The sequence below is a fragment of the Marmota flaviventris genome, chromosome 1 (assembly GCF_047511675.1).
Source record: "Marmota flaviventris isolate mMarFla1 chromosome 1, mMarFla1.hap1, whole genome shotgun sequence".
Classification (NCBI taxonomy): Eukaryota; Metazoa; Chordata; class Mammalia; order Rodentia; family Sciuridae; genus Marmota; species Marmota flaviventris.
The window spans coordinates 107512770-107530307 of record NC_092498.1 but is presented as its reverse complement, the minus strand read 5'-3'; the positions used below and the strand labels follow the sequence as shown (position 1 = coordinate 107530307).

Genomic DNA, 17538 nt, shown 5'->3' with positions numbered 1-17538 from the left:
ATTTAAATTTGTCTTATCTGCTTTCCTATCTCCTCAAGGCATTGGTCTCCCAAACCCACCTACAAACACATCTCACTAAACTTTTACAAAGTAAATCTCCTGGCAGAAAAGGATGCACATTATTTGGGGCCATACTATCCCTCTGTTCAAAAACAAATGAGCTCACTGAACAAACACTAGCATTATCCAGAGACCATGTTTACAGCATTCATGAATATGGAAATGAATAAATAGCTCCCAGAATCCCTCACACCAAAAGGACTGGCACTCTGTCTGCAGTAGATGGAAACGTCTTCCCTGAAGGTTAACTACTAACCAGGAGAAAAAAAAAGAGTCTATTACACTGTGTTCTTGGAAGGAAAGACTAATATTTATATAGCTCAAGCTAGTGCTTTCATATTATGTTAAATTATTAGGATGCTATTACAACATGTCAGGTTTTAAAAAGATGGAAAAGTCTTGTATAGCATAAGGTTTTGAATCCCAGTAATGGCATTTTTAGTAACAATAAAAATTAAAGAAAAAAAAGATATCACATCTTCTGTTAAATGTCTGCCACGTGCCAGTTACTGCTTTGATATCTCCAATTGATTGTGGACTTTACAATAGCATTCTGAGTCACAGATTATTTCTGTCTGAAAGAGGAGGAGATAGGGAACCTACTAATGGTCCGCGAGGAGAGAGATCCCCAGGCTACAGCGAAGGCAAGGGGTTGGCAGGCCCCAGGACTCAGCCTAAGGACGTCTTGAATAATTCCTAACTTAAACGCAGTCACTCCTCCACCCCCGCATGCCCCCACCCCTCTTTGCTTCTAGCGCAGAAGGCGGGCGGTTTGCTCACCCAGGTGAGTCCTGGAAAATCACAATCTATCGGAATCCTTCGAAATTTCATTCAGCTCTCATCACTACTTCTCTCTATTTTGGAGCACTTTAAAAATTTATGCTTCAACTCATTGAAACGAAGACACTTAAGGTAAATCCATCCACATCACTTAAGGTAAATCCGCCCCGGCTGGACAGATCGCAAGTCTCCGTTCGCAGAATATCTGCAACAAGTCTCCTTTATCAAAATGTCACCATCCAGCACCGCAAAAATAAATAAACAAAAAGACAAGAAAAAGAAAGTGAGAGAAAGAATGCATGAATGAATGAATGAAAAGGAAAAGAAAAAAAAAAAAACCCGCTCGCGGCCCCCCATAGAGCCGCGGCCTGGCGCGCGCCCCCGCCTCCGCCGCGCACGCGCCCCCGCTCGCACGCATGCACGCACGGCGCGGGCACGAGCACGTCACGCTACGCAGGCGCACGTCGGACCCCGCGCTTTTCGGAGGCTGAGAGCGACTCGGCCAGCTGCAAGTAGGCTGTGGTGAGTCCCGCGGGGTTGGAGACTCGGGCGCCTGGCAGGTAGTCTGCAGAAAAATCTCTGTGGGCCTGTGGGGCGCGAGCAGGGGCTCCGTGGGAGGCCAGTGACAGGTCAGAGTCCAGCAAGTGGCTGCGGGTTTTCTTTTGGGGCTGTATCTTCCGTGCCCCATTCTTTCACGTTTGTCGTACGGGACGGTGTGGTCTTGGGAAGTTAGGATGAGGTGACGATTGGTAAACCGGAGTGGGCTTGGCGGCGGGCTGAGAGCGGTTGGGTGCGGTTGAGGACAGGTTTGGGGCTGTGTCTGCCACCGCTAACTTCAGCAAAGACTGGGAGGGCTGGAGCCATTATTGTGTAAACGTACTGAGTCTCAGTATCTTCTACCATTATCGGCAATACTCGTAGTACAGGTAGAACATCCTTCATCAGAAAACCCGTATTGCTGCAGAGTCTGAAACTTTTTGAGCCCTTACACGACATTACACGTGGAAAACGTTGCACCATGAAACTTTCCTTAACAAAATTGTTAATATTGTATAAAATTAACCTTCAGGCTGTGCTTATAAGGTACATATGTAGGTCTCTCCCTAAGATAGTTCATCTTATATATACACGTGTATTTATATATATGCATATGTGTGTGTATACACCCAGTATTCATATATATACACACACACACACCCACGCCACGAATTTTTTTATTTTCAGAAATCATAAACACTTCTGGTCTTAAGCATTTTGGATAAGGGATGTGCAACCTGCAGTAAGTCAGAGCTGCTTTCTGCTGGTCCCTGACCATATGTATTTCCTATAGATTGAGGCAGTCGGTTAACTTCTGTGGTGAGAAAGAAATGCTAATATCTCATTGTGAAGAATAATAAGACATATTTTATCTATTGCTGAGAAGTGTTTTGCAGAACTAAAAGACGGTGTCAGCTAGTTAGTTGCATTTTTTTTTTTTTTCAAATATGTGAAAACAGACACACATTAAGAGACCTACCCAAGGTCAGTGCTGGATGATAATGGAGCCAGTATCTGAACATAGTCAGCCAGTATTCAGATCCTGTGCTCTTATTTCCTGTGCTATTTTTGCCTTTGGGAAATAGTTCTATAAAGGACCTATACAGTGTCTGCCATATGGTAGGAGCTGTACCAGTACTCTATTGCTATTATTTTAGTGGATACCAGATAGTCTATGTTTTGAGAGAATGTAAATGTGATAGAAAAATAGTTCCTATTAGCAGAAGCTAACTATCCAGTTTGGAAGGCAAATATATTCAGTGGATAATTAGAAAATTATAAATAAAGGGAATTTTGAAACAGTTCTTATGTCAATGCTAATTAACCATAATTTTTAAGTCTAGGAAAGGCCATAAAAGTTAAATTGACTTAGAAATGGTAAATAGGATAAAACTGCCATTTAGTAGTGATGGCCAGTTTTGGGTTAACTGTCTTTATAATTGTTGGATAGATAATTGAATTAAAGGAAGAAGAAAGACTTGGGAGATGAATATTGAAGAAAAGTTGATAACGGAAAGGAGAAAGGAGAGTTTCCTGAGAATAGTGACTAGAACTCTGAGAGGTTGGAATTATTCCAGGATTGCACATGATAAACTGGAATGAAGTCATGCAGAGGAAGAGGATTATTATAAAAGTTGTGGAAATATTTATTATCGTAATTGTGATAAATATTTTCCAAATTATTTCTCTCAATTTCTTGATTCCAGTATTGTATAAAGGAGATTAAAATAAGAGCAAAATGGTATGGTGAAAGCAGGGTGACCTGCTTTTCAGGAGGAATGCTTGCATAGTGTTGATTCTAATTTATTAAGCTTTAAAGCTTTAAATAGATTAGTCTCAATGGATGTTAAGTTTTCTCTTTTTTTTTTTAAACAAAGATTTATGAACACCTATCTATAATGTGACAAATAGTTTGCAAGGCATTGTTGGATGTGCAAAATTGTATTGAACATGGCTCTTGCACAAAAAGAATTTATTGATAATTAAGCTATACCTCCAGGTAATTTGGGAGGGAAAATTTAAAATACTTAAATTCTTAATTTTTAATTTATTGAAGTACTCTTAGGAAACTGAAAAGATTTCTCATAACTTGTTTTTGTAGGTAAATTCTTAGGTCCAACAACATGATACTTTCATCTATGATTCTGTTCAGGTATAAATGTGAAGAGGTTGATGAAAATAACCTGAGAAAAAATCTAAAGTAAAAAGCATTTTGTAGTAGATGATTTGGCTTGTTCTCATAATTCATGTGTCATAACACTTTCAATTGTTAATACTTTATGTGAAATTGGGAAATTGTGATTCTGCAACTTTTTTATGTGATTTATTTATGAGTAAGTCATTAAAACATTAATTATTCCATATTTATGATCTGTGCAGCTCAATCTGTGACATTTGGAAGCATCAAGGAACACTAAGTACATGGGAAAGTGCACAAGCACCCAGAATGAAACTGTATATTTGATTGTGGCTTGATTCATAACTGTCTCTGTGATTTCCAGTAAGTTTCTTAACTCTCTCAGCTTCAGTTTCTACATTTTTACAATAGAAATAGCATTAGTAGTTTTCAGACTGTTTTCATATTCATTACTGACTTGGTTGTCAAAATGGTTCCTTTCACTTGACAGATAAGGAAACCCAGAGATAGTAAAAGCCTTGCTCAGTCTATCTCTTATTTTATTTATTTATTTAAAGAGGCTACATGTAAACTCTGGTTTGTTGTCTGTATCTGCCATTCCTTTGTTCTTTCATATTGCCTTTCTTTTGGTGATTAGTTTTAAATTTTTTCCATTTAAACCTTACAAATGCTTTTCTCTGTTTTGGGGGGAAATTGTTATATAATTAAAATAGTTTTACTCATAAAAATCACTATGAAATCTTTAATTTTGAGATTATATTAATATATCTTTATATTAAAAATTTATATATATATATATAAAATCCAGTGTGCCTTTCTTACCAGAGATTTTTTAAAGCTACATTCAAAGCATTGTGTTTGTTTTCTTCTTGCTACTGATTTGTTTTCATTTTTGCCATTTGTTATAGAAACTCGAACATGCAGACCTCCAGCTCTAGGTCTATACATCTGAGTGAATGGCAGAAGAATTACTTTGCAATTACATCTGACATATGTACATCAGGACAGAGGGCTGATGCGTATCGTGCACAGATATTACGCATTCAGTATGCATGGGCAAACTCTGAGATCTCCCAGGTCTGTGCTACCAGATTGTTCAAAAGATACGCAGAGAAATATTCTGCAATTGTTGATTCTGACAATGTTGAAACTGGCTTGAATAACTATGCAGAAAACATTTTAGCTTTGGCAAGATCTCAAACTAACAGTGAAAAGTGGCAGTCTGGGTTGTCAATAAATAATGTTTTCAAAATGGATAATGTACAGAAGATGATGCAAGCTGGCAAAAAATTTAAAGATTCTATTTTGGAACCTGGTGATGCATCAGTAATAATCCACAAGGAGGTTGCTGCCTTTGATCTTCCTAAATTTAATGTTCGTGGAGCTCCTGGAGAGGGTGACCTATTACCTAACTTAATTCATGACACAGATAGGGTCCAAGACAACCCAGGAAACAACCCTTTGAGGTGCCCTCAGGTTGTCCAGCCACCTGTAGTGACTAACACCACCACTAAGACTTGTTGCATGTCTTCAGTGCCTTTAGGTGAGTCATCCACTGCAAAAGTACATGCTGCACCATTATTTGGAAATGTCAAAAAGGAAAATCACAGCTTTCCCAAAGCCAACATAGGACTAAATATGTTCTCATCTAATCAGTCTTGTTTTCCTTCTGGCTCTGAAAATCCACGGGAAAGGAAGGGTTTTTATGATTCTGGAATCATTGATACCCTTTCCAATCCAGTACTGAATAAGGGTTTTAGTAAAATGGAAGATAATGGCCAAAGGGAGGATAGCAATCTGCCCACCTTTAAAACTGCAAAAGAACAATTATGGGTAGATCAACAAAAAAAGGGCCACCAACTCCAGCGTGCATCAGGGTCTTCCTATGGTAGTGTTAAAAAGTCTCTGGGAGCTGGTAGATCTCGAGGGATATTTGGAAAATTTGTTCCTCCTATACCTAAGCAAGATGGGGGAGAACATAATGGAGGAATGCAGTATAAGCCTTATGGGGCAGGAACTGCAGAACCAGCACATCCCATTGATGAGCGTCTGAAGAACTTAGAGCCAAAGATGATTGAACTTATTATGAGTGAGATCATGGATCATGGGCCTCCAGTACATTGGGAAGATATTGCAGGAGTGGAATTTGCAAAAGCCACAATAAAGGAAATAGTTGTGTGGCCCATGATGAGGCCAGACATCTTCACTGGGTTACGGGGACCTCCGAAAGGAATTCTGCTCTTCGGTCCTCCTGGGACTGGTAAAACTCTAATTGGAAAGTGCATTGCTAGTCAGTCTGGGGCAACATTCTTTAGCATTTCTGCTTCATCCTTGACTTCTAAATGGGTAGGTGAGGGGGAGAAAATGGTACGGGCTTTGTTTGCTGTTGCAAGGTGTCAGCAACCAGCTGTGATATTTATTGATGAAATTGATTCCCTGTTATCTCAACGAGGAGATGGTGAACATGAATCTTCTAGAAGAATAAAAACTGAGTTTTTAGTTCAGTTAGATGGAGCAACGACATCTTCTGAAGACCGCATTCTAGTGGTGGGAGCAACAAATCGGCCACAAGAGATTGATGAGGCTGCCCGGAGAAGATTGGTGAAAAGGCTTTATATTCCTCTCCCAGAAGCTTCAGGCAGGAAGCAGATAGTAATTAATCTAATGTCCAAGGAGCAGTGTCACCTCAGTGAAGAAGAAATTGAATGGGTTGTCCAGCAGTCTGATGGATTCTCTGGAGCAGACATGACACAACTTTGTAGAGAGGCTTCTCTTGGCCCTATTCGCAGTTTACAAACTGCTGACATTGCTACCATAACACCAGATCAAGTTCGACCCATAGCTTATATTGATTTTGAAAATGCTTTTAGAACTGTGCGACCTAGTGTGTCTCCAAAAGATTTAGAGCTTTATGAAAACTGGAACAAAACATTTGGTTGTGGAAAGTAAATGGGACACTTGAAATTAAAAGGTGGCTTCTTTGTAGTACATTCTTTTTTGGATTTTAGCATAGAATGCTGGGAGTGTACTAATTGCTTTTTTTAAAAAAATCTGAATTGTACCTCAAATAAGACAAACAATAACTCAGATTTTTATGATCTACATAGCTTATGTTAATACATGTTTTTGCCTTCCTATTATTTAATGTGTAAGCCTATATAAATAGAATGAGAATGAAATTTTTGTTCAGTTTCTGTGAAGTCATTGAAGATGTATAATATGAATAGTAAGCTCAAATAATCTGAAGATTGCATTTAGGATATGTCTAATTTTATTCACTTTTTATTGAAGAAAGTTCTGTCTGAAAGCCCCATAATTTTTAATGTTGGCTAGTATAATGGTTTACATTCAAAGCAACATTGCTTACTGTTTAGATAGATTTAAAATCTCACCAAAAATTAAAATGAAAGTACCAGTTTTTACTTTCTTCTGCTGGACTATAACCTATTTTGTGATTTTCTTTCCTTACCAAAACAAACTAATAAAAACATGTTCAGAAATGGCAAGGTATAATCTAGTATCAGAGACATATCCACATAACCAAAAGGTGAATAATAATATATTTTTTCAGGGGATGTTTATCATTAATATGGTGTTTATCATTAATACTATATCTGATATTACTTCACAGCCTGTAGCATTGCTCTATTTAAAAAATAAATGTTTTCAGATTTCTATAATGGACCATTTTTTATAAATACATGTTCATGTACAAATAAAACTGATCACTTTTATATTACCACTTTGGGGTACACATTATTTCTTTTCTTTTTTTTCAGTTGTTCAAAACATTACATAGCTCTTGACATATTTCATACATTTGATTCAAGTGGGTTATGAACTCCCATTTTTACCCCGTGTACAGATTGCAGAATCACATCGGTTATACATCCACGTTTTTACATACTGCCATACTAGTGTCTGTTGTATTCTGCTGCCTTTCCTATCCTCTACTGTCCCCCCTCCCCTCCCCTCCCCTCCCCTCCCATCTTCTCTCTCTACCCCATCTACTGTAATTCATTTCTCTCCCTTTTTTCCCCTTTCCCCTCACTTCCTCTTATATGTAATTTTGTAGAAAAATGAGGGTCTTCTTCCATCTTCCGTGCAATTTCCCTTCTCTTCCTTTCCCTCCCACCTCTCATCCCTGTTTAATGTTAATCTTCTTCTCATGCTCTTCCTCCCTACTCTGTTCTTAGTTGCTCTCCTTATATCAAAGAAGACATTTGGCATTTGTTTTTTAGGAATTGGCTAGCTTCACTTAGCATAATGTGCTCTAGTGCCATCCATTTCCCTGCAAATGCCATGATTTTGTCAGTTTTTAGTGCTGCGTAATACTCCATTGTGTATAAATGCCACATTTTTTTTATCCATTCATCTATTGAAGGGCATCTAGGTTGGTTCCACAGTCTAGCTATTGTGAATTGTGCTGCTATGATCATTGATGTGGCAGTATCCCTATAGTATGCTCTTTTAAGGTCCTCAGGGAATAGTCCGAGAAGGGCTATAGCTGGGTCAAATGGTGGTTCCATTCCCAGCTTTCCAAGGAATCTCCATACTGCTTTCCAAATTGGCCGCACTAATTTGCAGTCCCACCAGCAATGTACAAGTGTGGGGTACACATTATTTCAGCAGAAATTATTTTAGGTATTTTTTAAATATAGAAGTGGGGATTATATTAGCATTCTCTTACGTAGTCTGCTCTTTCAACTATATTATCACTTTCCATGTTAACAAATGTCTACAATAGTCTATAAGATTGCATAGGAGTCCATTGATTGGATGAACTGGATAATTGATTTGATCTTCTGTTAGAGTTCATTTAGGGTAAATATTAGGGTATCTTTTGTTTATTATAAACAAAAATATGTTGACTGTCATTTAGTGATTTTGTGTGTGTGTGTGTGTGTATACACACATAAATATATATACAAATTTATATATATAAATTTTTTAGTAGAATTCTTGGAATAAGAATATGCATATTTTAAAATCTTTTAGCATGTCTAAATTGTCTTCTAGGAAAATAGTGCCTGTTTAGAATTTTCGTATGTACTAAATGAAAGGGACTGTTTATCTGCACTGTGGCAACACTGGGCAGTAGGCAGTTTTAGTTTTTTGTTAGCATTCTTTTCCCGTTCATTCCTTCAAAAATTGAATGCCGGAGTGTTCTAGATGCTGAACACAGATCACTAAACCATACAGACATGTATGCTTGTTTTACATTCAAGTTCTAATGTTTTGTTGAATAAACACTGAAACTTGAGGTGGAATTTGAAATATTTTTAATAGGTGAATTTAGACCTTGTGTGTATGTGGATTTTTATAGAATATAAATAAATTTGGGGGCTGGGGTCGTGGCTCAGTGGTAAAGTGCTTGCCTAGCATGTGGGAGGTGCTGGGTTTGATTCTCAGCACTGCATATAAAGAAATAAAATCAAGGTCCATTAACATTAAAAAAAATTTACTCTGGGTTTGCCTTTTTATACTGTTTTAAAAACTTTATAGTTGCAACTTTTAGTTTTCCCCTTTGCTATATGATTGTCTTTTATCAGAATGTGGATGTTAAACTTTATGTTTAGTTTTTAGTTATATTTTCTAACATTTTAAATTTTTAATACTTTGTCCCATTTCTATATAAAAACAATATAACCTTGGATTCTTGCGTATTCTTAGTCAAGAAATTCTCTCTAGTTTTTCTTTCCTATTATTTATTAATTCTCTTTAATAAATAATTAAGACTTCCATCCTCTGGGATCTTTCAATCACCCTAATTATTTAGATTTATCAGCAATTGCTCACTAGGTATTAGCATTTTATTTAACTCTGTAATTTAGTCTTGGTGTTAATAGTTTTTTTCAACTACAATTTATGTCAATCCTGACTTTCTGTTCCTATGATCACCAACCATGGGGCTACTTTCTCTATTCAGAGATTAGATTATGTACAAGAGAGAATTTTACCTCATCTTGGATTAGGCAGAGATCATGTCTCTCCTTAGCATGTGAAATGGATCCTTCCAAAATAAGTATACTGAGTAAGAATCTAAACCTGAAATGAGTGGTCAAGTAGGATAATTTAAAACTGGAAAGAAAATTTGAGCTAGGGTAGTGACGGTTGTCTACATAATGTCACATCAAAGCATTCTTTCTCTCATCCCTTTGTAATTCTGTTTCTGAGGCAGTTAGTTGAGTAAGGACTTTTCTGAAACTTTCACTCAAGATTGTGAAGATATGGTAATCTTGGATTATTTTCTCTCAAGTGTCGGCATTATATCTCTAAGCCATTGTTTGAGAAAAATGAATGCTAACCTGACTAAATGTCCTTGAAAGTTAATATTTTTGAAAAAAAAAATGCACATTTTACCAACATGTCCCCTGGTTGTGGTACTAATTCTTCAGAATTTTGGTAGGAATATAGTTGTTTATCCATTTTTATAATATCAGCCATTTATTTGCTAATTTCTGGGTTTTATTTTATGCTTAGACAATCATCCATTCTACATTCTAATTTTTTCTTAATTTGAGTCCACATTATTTTTTTATTTTTTAACTGATAAAAATAATTACACATTGATGTGATTTTTCATTTATGCATACATTGTATAATGTTTAATTCAGGTTAAACATGTCTGTCTCCCTAAACATTTTTCATTGTTTTCATGGTGGAAACATTCAGTTTCTTTCTTGCTTTTTGAGATATACTGTACTTAATTGTTATCCAATAGTTACTCTACCTTGCTATGCTGCACCAGAGAGTCTCACTCATGTTTAGTGGTAACTTGGTATCCATTGAAAACCTTTCCCCATCCATCTCTCCTCCTTATCCACCACTTTCCCCCTATCCCTGCCACCTCTAATATCCTCTGTTCTACTCTGAAGTTCCAGATAATATTTTTTTTCTTTTATTCGTGCATAATTGTTGTGTTCATTTGGACAAAATCATACATGAATGTAATTCGATTTACTCCATTTCAGTCCCCAATACCCCCCATCATCCCTTCCCTCCTCCCTTCTATTCTCCTTACTCTTATTGGTCTCCTTTCACTCATTTATTTATTTTTGATTGGTGCTTTATAGATACATATAAAGGAATTCACTGTGGTATATTTATACATGCACATAGTGTGATTTTGTTAAGTTTATTCCACATTTCCTCCCTTTCCATCTCCTACTTCACTGTCTTCACTACATTTTTATGAAATCTCACCACCACCCCTTTTCTCATTTTACTCTAGCTTTTGCATATGACAACAAGTATTCGAACCTTGATTTTCTGAGTTAGGCTTATTTCACTTAGCATGATGTTTTCAATTCCATCCCTTTACCAACCAATGTTATAATTTCATTCTCTATGGCTGGATAAAATGTCATTGCATGCATATATATATATATATATATATATATATATATATACACACACACACACACATATACACATACACACATATGTATATATCACATCCACTTATCTATTGATAGCATTTGGGATGGTTCCATAATTTGGCTATTATGAATTATGCTGCTATGAACACTGATGTGGCTGTATCACTATAGTATGCTGATTTTATTTCTTTTGGATAAATATCAAGGAGTAGGAAAATGGTCTTCTTGTTTTATTGCCCTTCTTTCTGGAGTGGGGTGATAGCTCATTGTTTTGATTTGCATTTTCCTAAAGACTAGTGTTGAACAGTTTTACATATACCTGTGACTCATTTGTATGTCTCATTTGTATTTGAAAAATGTCTTTTTTCCTATTGTTTTTTTCTGTTGTTTTTGTTTAGTTCCATGTATTACTGGATGTTGACCTCTTGTTTGCAAATATTTTCTCCCATTTCATAGGCCTTTTCTTCATTCTAATGGTTATTTTACTGTGCAAAGCTTTTTTGGGGGGGAATACTTTGGCTCATTAGAGAAACGGAATGGGAAAACATGAATCAAGCATATATAACATGCTATTGAATAGATAAACCATTTAAGTAAAGGGAGAAAAGAAATAAAGTCCATTTAAGGTGAATTTTAGGTAGCCTGCTGTGGTTGAAGGATGCCACGAACATTGGTGCTTGACAGTAGCTGAGTCAGGAGTCTGTTATCAGCAAAGTGCCTTCTGACAAATGGAGTCTACCCAGGTTAGAGAAGCCCAGGTTTATACATTATATATTTATACCCAGAAATTTACAAATGATTTAGGGGAAAACAGGCAGGTCCCAGGTTCTTATGGCCAGGGCCAGCTCCCTGATAGCACAACAGGTACAGAATCAATGCAGAGCAAAACCTTGTCCCCACTTCCCCCTTTCTCATGCCTACCAACTGCTCTGAACTGTCAGACCCAAGTTCCCATCTCCAGGTGTCACTCAGACTTGCAGTGCCAGAGAGAGCCTTCCTTTTGGTTGGTCCCAGTTTTTGGTGTCAGACTTGTTCCTTTGTATTCAAGATATGCAGAAGTGCAGCTTAGCCTTTCCTTGAAATGCTTTTATTTATAACTACGCCAGCTCCCCAACAAACCCCACCTTTTTCAAAAATAAAATACTAGTTTATTAAGATGTTGTATGGAGATTACTATTTAAGATATAGACTAAGCTACAGATTCGCTTTTCCTACCCTTGTGTGCAAAATTCTCATTGAAACGAAAAGACAAAAGTAGAGTAGAAGAAGGAAAGAATGGCCTTTTCAAATGTGATATTTTAGGTATTTCTGAGTTACAAGGCAAATGATGAGTAGGTTGTTGAAATCTCAGAGCTAAGAAACCTACAGTCTAAAAGCATTGTGGGAAGGCCTGCTGATTGATCTTCAGCACAGTACCCAGGCTGCCCTGATTCAGGCAGCAGAGCAGGCTGTGAGCCAACAGTCTGGTATTTGAAAGGATTGTGGAAACTATCCTGAGGACTCATGTCCTATTCTGTTCACATTGGAACCAATGGGAAGCAGACTTCCATAAGTCAGGCAGGATTTATAGTATCCTTGTTTTTATGGGCCCTGTGGCCCAAGAAATGTGTCAAGATGTCAGTTAACTTCAGATTGTCGCATTACACAGAAGTGTAAGAATTTGATGAAACTGAAAGTTTCCTTCGTACCCCTATCTCATTGTGTAAATGGTGACCTACTTAGTCATTTTTTAGGACCAACCACCTTTCCTGTTAGCCTCTGAAGAGAGGTCCCCTCTTTATGTTCCTCCCACTAACATACATGCAGACACTTGGGCACACAAAGAAGATCATGCCAACCTCCTGGTTAAAAAACCCTTCTCATCCAAGGCCTTGCTGAACAAAATAACAGACAATTGTGAAAGAAAAGTTTTCCCATTCACTGTACTGACCAATTTAAAGTATAAATTAGTTTGTTTACTTTCCCTGTGGGAGGAAAAAATCCTCCAATAGATTTCTGTTGAAATAAAAATAAAACCAAAATCACTACTTAAAGCTGAACATTTCATTTTCCTTCTTTTTGCTTTATTGCTATGGTCTTTTATCCATGTTTTAATGTCACCTGGAATTTTTACTTATTAAAATAGTTCTTATAGATAGACCCAGATGTACCTGTCTTTATCATATAGTCCTTTTGAAGGCTCCTGCTTTCTGCTCAGTTTTTCAGAGTCTTGATTTCTTCCACGTAAAATTCAGCAAAAGCTTCAAGGAGTAAGGTGGCTCAGGGTATCAATCTCACTTCAGGGGCCTTCTCTTCTCCCTAAAATCCTGGCTGCCTAAATCCTAGCTGATTTACTCTTGTTTAATTACCAGAACTATGGTAGGCTGAATCTTAGGTGTTCTTCCAAGATTCCTGTATCCTGGTTATTTAATCAAACATTAATTTAGATATTTCTAGGAAAGAACTTGGCAGATAAAATATAGTTATAGATCTTAAAATAGGGAGGTTATCTTAGATTATTTATGTAGGCCTAATCTAATTATGTAAGTCCTTACAAGAAAAGAATGTTCTTTGTCTGGTAAAGAAAGGGAAGGGAGAAATGGAAGCTAGAGATTCCAATTGTGAGAAAAATTTGACCTATCTTTGCAACTATGAGATGTAGGAACCTATGTGCAAGGACTGGAGAGAGGACTTGAGGAACTAACCATGGATCTAGGACACAGCCAGCAAAGAAAGACAGGCCTCAGTGCTACAACACATAAAATTAAATTTTGCCAACAATTTCAATGAGCCTGGATGCCTCCCTTTGGGGACTGCAGACAAGAACCCAAGCTGGTTGACACCGATTTCAGTTTTACTTGACCCAGAGCAGAGAAACCAGCAGAGCCACCTTATTGGATGGGGCTGGTCTAGAATATTGAGCATCAGTAACTACATAATTAAGTGAGGCAGTTTCTCTTAACTCTGCTGTATATTTGCAGAAAGCCTCTTGCACTGGAAAATAATTTCTATACCTTTAAGGTACAAATTGAGAATCTGTTTTTGAGAATTAGTGTGCCTCACAGAAACAGACTTGTTGTTACCTCAGTGTTGCTATAAATTTGAATGCTGGTCTTTAAAAACCCTCAGCCTTCATTGTTAGGCATTTTGTTATAATCTGTGCTCATTCTGTCATCCAAAATCGTGGTTTTTGAATTGTATTACAGAAATTATTTTCAGTGGAAAAACTTTAAAAATAATATTTTATAAATAATTTAGAAGTACTATGCATTGGAAAAAAATAGAAGACTATAAAATATAAAAATAAAAATGATAAAAATAATGCTATGATGTAAATTTTTATTGAAAAATGTCTCTAAAATTATTGGATTAGAATTTAGAACTCTTAAGGTAGTTTGTATCTAACATTGCATTTTAACTTACTGTAAGTAAGTTATGGTAAGTTATTTGTTGTAAAACAGTAAGTTAATATTGGGGTGAGGTGACTGATTAATGAATTATCAACTGTTTTCACATGAAATCCCTCCTTTAAATCGAAACAATATGATTCCAATAGTCTTGAATAAATGTATAATTAGATATTATATATGTAATATGTAAATAAATGTATATGTAAATATATGTATCTAAGAGCAAAACAAAACTTGTGTGTGCACATGTGCATGCATGTGCATATTTAAATATATCTATCTAAAATGTAGGTGTAAAAATGTTAAATGACATTAGAACATATATCAGAAATAGAAAATGAAACCTAAGTCATAAAAGGAAAAAAAGAAACAATTCAGTGAAAAAATATTTTTAAAATCTGAAGAAAAATTAATAAAATTTTAATGAAGATAAAATTTTAAATAAAATGTCAGGAAAAAGATCACACATTCCAAGGTTCACAATAAATGCAAGGAACTCATTGATTAATAAATAAAATCTCATAAATTAGTAAAAAAGCAAAGTTCAATTACGATTTGTGGGGAGGCATATGAGAAATTAAACCCAGGGATACTTAACCACTGATTGAGCCACTTTATTTTGAGACAGGATCTCGCTAAGTTACTTAAGTCTTCACTTAGTTGCTAAGGCTGGCTTTGAACTTGGAATTCTCCTGTCTCAGCCAGCTGGGATTACAGGCATGTGTCACTATACCTGGCTTAATTATATATGTATGTATTTGTAGAATGTAACAAATGCTGAAAATAATAGGAAAGTATAACAAAAGGATAAAAGAGAAATCAAGACAAAAAGCATTTAGTTAGTTGGAAAAAGAATATTTTAGCTGGATAAGTGTGATTGCCTTTTATAACAGTCACAAACTATTGCACATTCAGTTGGAAGTGTGAAAATGTAAAACTTTAAAAATTCTTAAAAATACTAGCAAAAAATGAAAATATTAAAATATTTAGTGTTGGTAAAGGTTTGGTGAGTAAGGTGCTGGCATGCATTGTTGGAGAGAATCTATGTAAGTCTAGACTTTTTGGAAGGCAGTTTAGTAAAAGCTACCAAAAATGATTCCACTTCTAGGAATTGATACTACATAAATTAACTCATTGAAATAGTTTATAAAAAATAAGCAACCTAAATATCCATTAATGGAGAATGAAAAAATTCATTCTATGGGTTTCTATACAATGGTTTTAGTAAGTCAAGTAGATGTACATGCACTGATATGAGAAGAGCTCCAAGTTCTATTGTTCAATGAAAAAACAAGTTACACAATAATTCATATATATCATTAAGTGCATGATTTTTTTTTTAAATATTTATTTTTTAGTTTTCGGCAGACACAACATCTTTGTTGAAAGATGTGTCCGTTTTTGGCGGACACAACATCTTTGTTTGTATGTGGTGCTGAGGATCGAACCCAGGCCGCACACATACCAGGCGAGCGCGCTACCGCTTGAGCCACATCCCCAGCCCATAAGTGCATGATTTTACTTACATAAGTGTTAAAATGCAAAAAAAAGCTTCAAAAGGATATACAAGGTGGTTTACCTCTCTGTGGGCAGGAGTTGGGTAAAGGGAAAGGAATTTCCATATTTGAATTTACATATACAGTATGGTTGTTTTGATAATTTACAACATTAATGTACTTTTTGAAATTGTAAAAGCTCAACAAAATAGTATTTTTAAAAGCATTGAACATGGTTTTTAAAAATAATTAGTATTATTTAAAAATCAGAGCCATTAGATTTGTTAGTAGGTAACAGAGAGGCAGGATGTAAGAATTGAAAGCGCCTATTATAAATTCCTCTTAGAAAACATTATGCATTACTTATAGGAAATGCAACTGAAAAGATAACCAAACAAAAATGTAACTTTAAAATACTGACTGAATGCCTTCATGTTTTGCACATATATAAGATTGTATTTTAAAGTAAACAGAATCAGAATCCATAGCAAATAATAATTCATCCAACTCCAAATTGAGCAAAGCTATCAAAATTGCTTTAAAAAGTAGCTGTGAGGCAAATACAGATTTCATCTGCATTTTAAAAAACTGAATGTTCAGAAAGCCATTTTACAAAGGAATCTTTGGGCAAGCAACATATATGCATAACATTACATCTGTGACTATAGAAGTGGATAAATTCTATTTCATCAACATTTGGTATAGAGATAATGTTGAGCTCTCAAATCTGGAAGAAATGGCCTAGCTATATACATGCTTCCGACCCAGTGGAACAATGCAACCTCCAATGCATGATAAGCTTCTGGAGACATAATTTCACAAAACATAGAAAATTGCTTTAAAACGAGGGCATGATTGCAATTTGAGGGAAATGGTGCAGATAAATCTATTTTAATGGATAAGCTTAGTAGATGCAAAATAAATATGTCAGTACTTCATTATTTATTCCTTTCAGCTCATCTAAATTAGAGTAGAAATGCACATAATATCTACTCTAAAATTGTACACATAGAAATGGAAAAAAAAGGTGCTTTTCCTAAGTCATTTTAGTACTTTGGAAAAACTTAATCCTAGTATATAATTAATTTCAAAGGCTTTGCTGTACTCTCAATTCCATGGCATGATCTATTGTGTGTTATTTGTGTCTCAGAATTGCCTAGACAATCAAGTTGCTGACCACTGGATGGAGTTCGCAATTTCCTTTTGATGAAGTGAGTCTTTTTATACTAGAGTCAGTAATTTCATTTAGCAAAAAATAAGTTAGTGAGACTAACACTAGAAATCTAGTATTAAGTCTAACACTAAGCCTAAAACTAACAAAGAGATCTGCTTGGCATTGTTGCCAGTCAAAAGAACAATTAGTGATGTCCAATCCAGATACCCTTAAAAGACTTGATACCTTCCAACTTGGTAAGTTTTGATTTATTAAGTAGTAATACTAAGAAAGACTTATATTTCTTGCAGCCTATACAATAGATTAAGAAGGGGTAGGAGTTAACCTTTATTATTTAAGGACCCCATAAAACTATCTATTAACTAACTATTTAGAAATCAGTCGCAGGTATTGATTCTGAGAAATGGGGGAATTCATTAAAGTATTTCTTTTATTGAATGAAATGTGCCATTTTTTGTAAAGCGTAATACTTTATAAGATTGTAGAGAAAATATGACATTCAAAAAATATATAGAAACAAGCTTCCTGAAAACTTGATATATGATGTTATCAGCTTAAGATAATTGAAGGCTTCTAAGATTAG

The 17538-nt window shown here is 35.7% G+C and overlaps 1 protein-coding gene across 3 annotated transcripts; it reads left to right on the top strand.

The window, feature by feature from the left end:
- Positions 1-282: 282 nt before the first annotated feature.
- On the top strand, positions 283-7146 carry Fignl1 (fidgetin like 1). 3 transcript variants are annotated; one of them, XM_027953380.1, is made up of 2 exons: positions 283-290; positions 4423-7146. In XM_027953380.1, the coding sequence occupies exons 1-2, from the start codon at positions 283-285 to the stop codon at positions 6461-6463; spliced, it is 2049 nt and encodes a 682-aa protein (XP_027809181.1). In that variant the 3' UTR covers positions 6464-7146. The 3 variants fall into 3 exon arrangements, with proteins under 3 accessions (XP_027809181.1, XP_027809180.1, XP_027809179.1); XM_027953379.1 differs by lacking the exon at positions 283-290 and adding an exon at positions 1323-1352; XM_027953378.1 differs by lacking the exon at positions 283-290 and adding an exon at positions 3831-3877.
- Positions 7147-17538: the final 10392 nt, after the last annotated feature.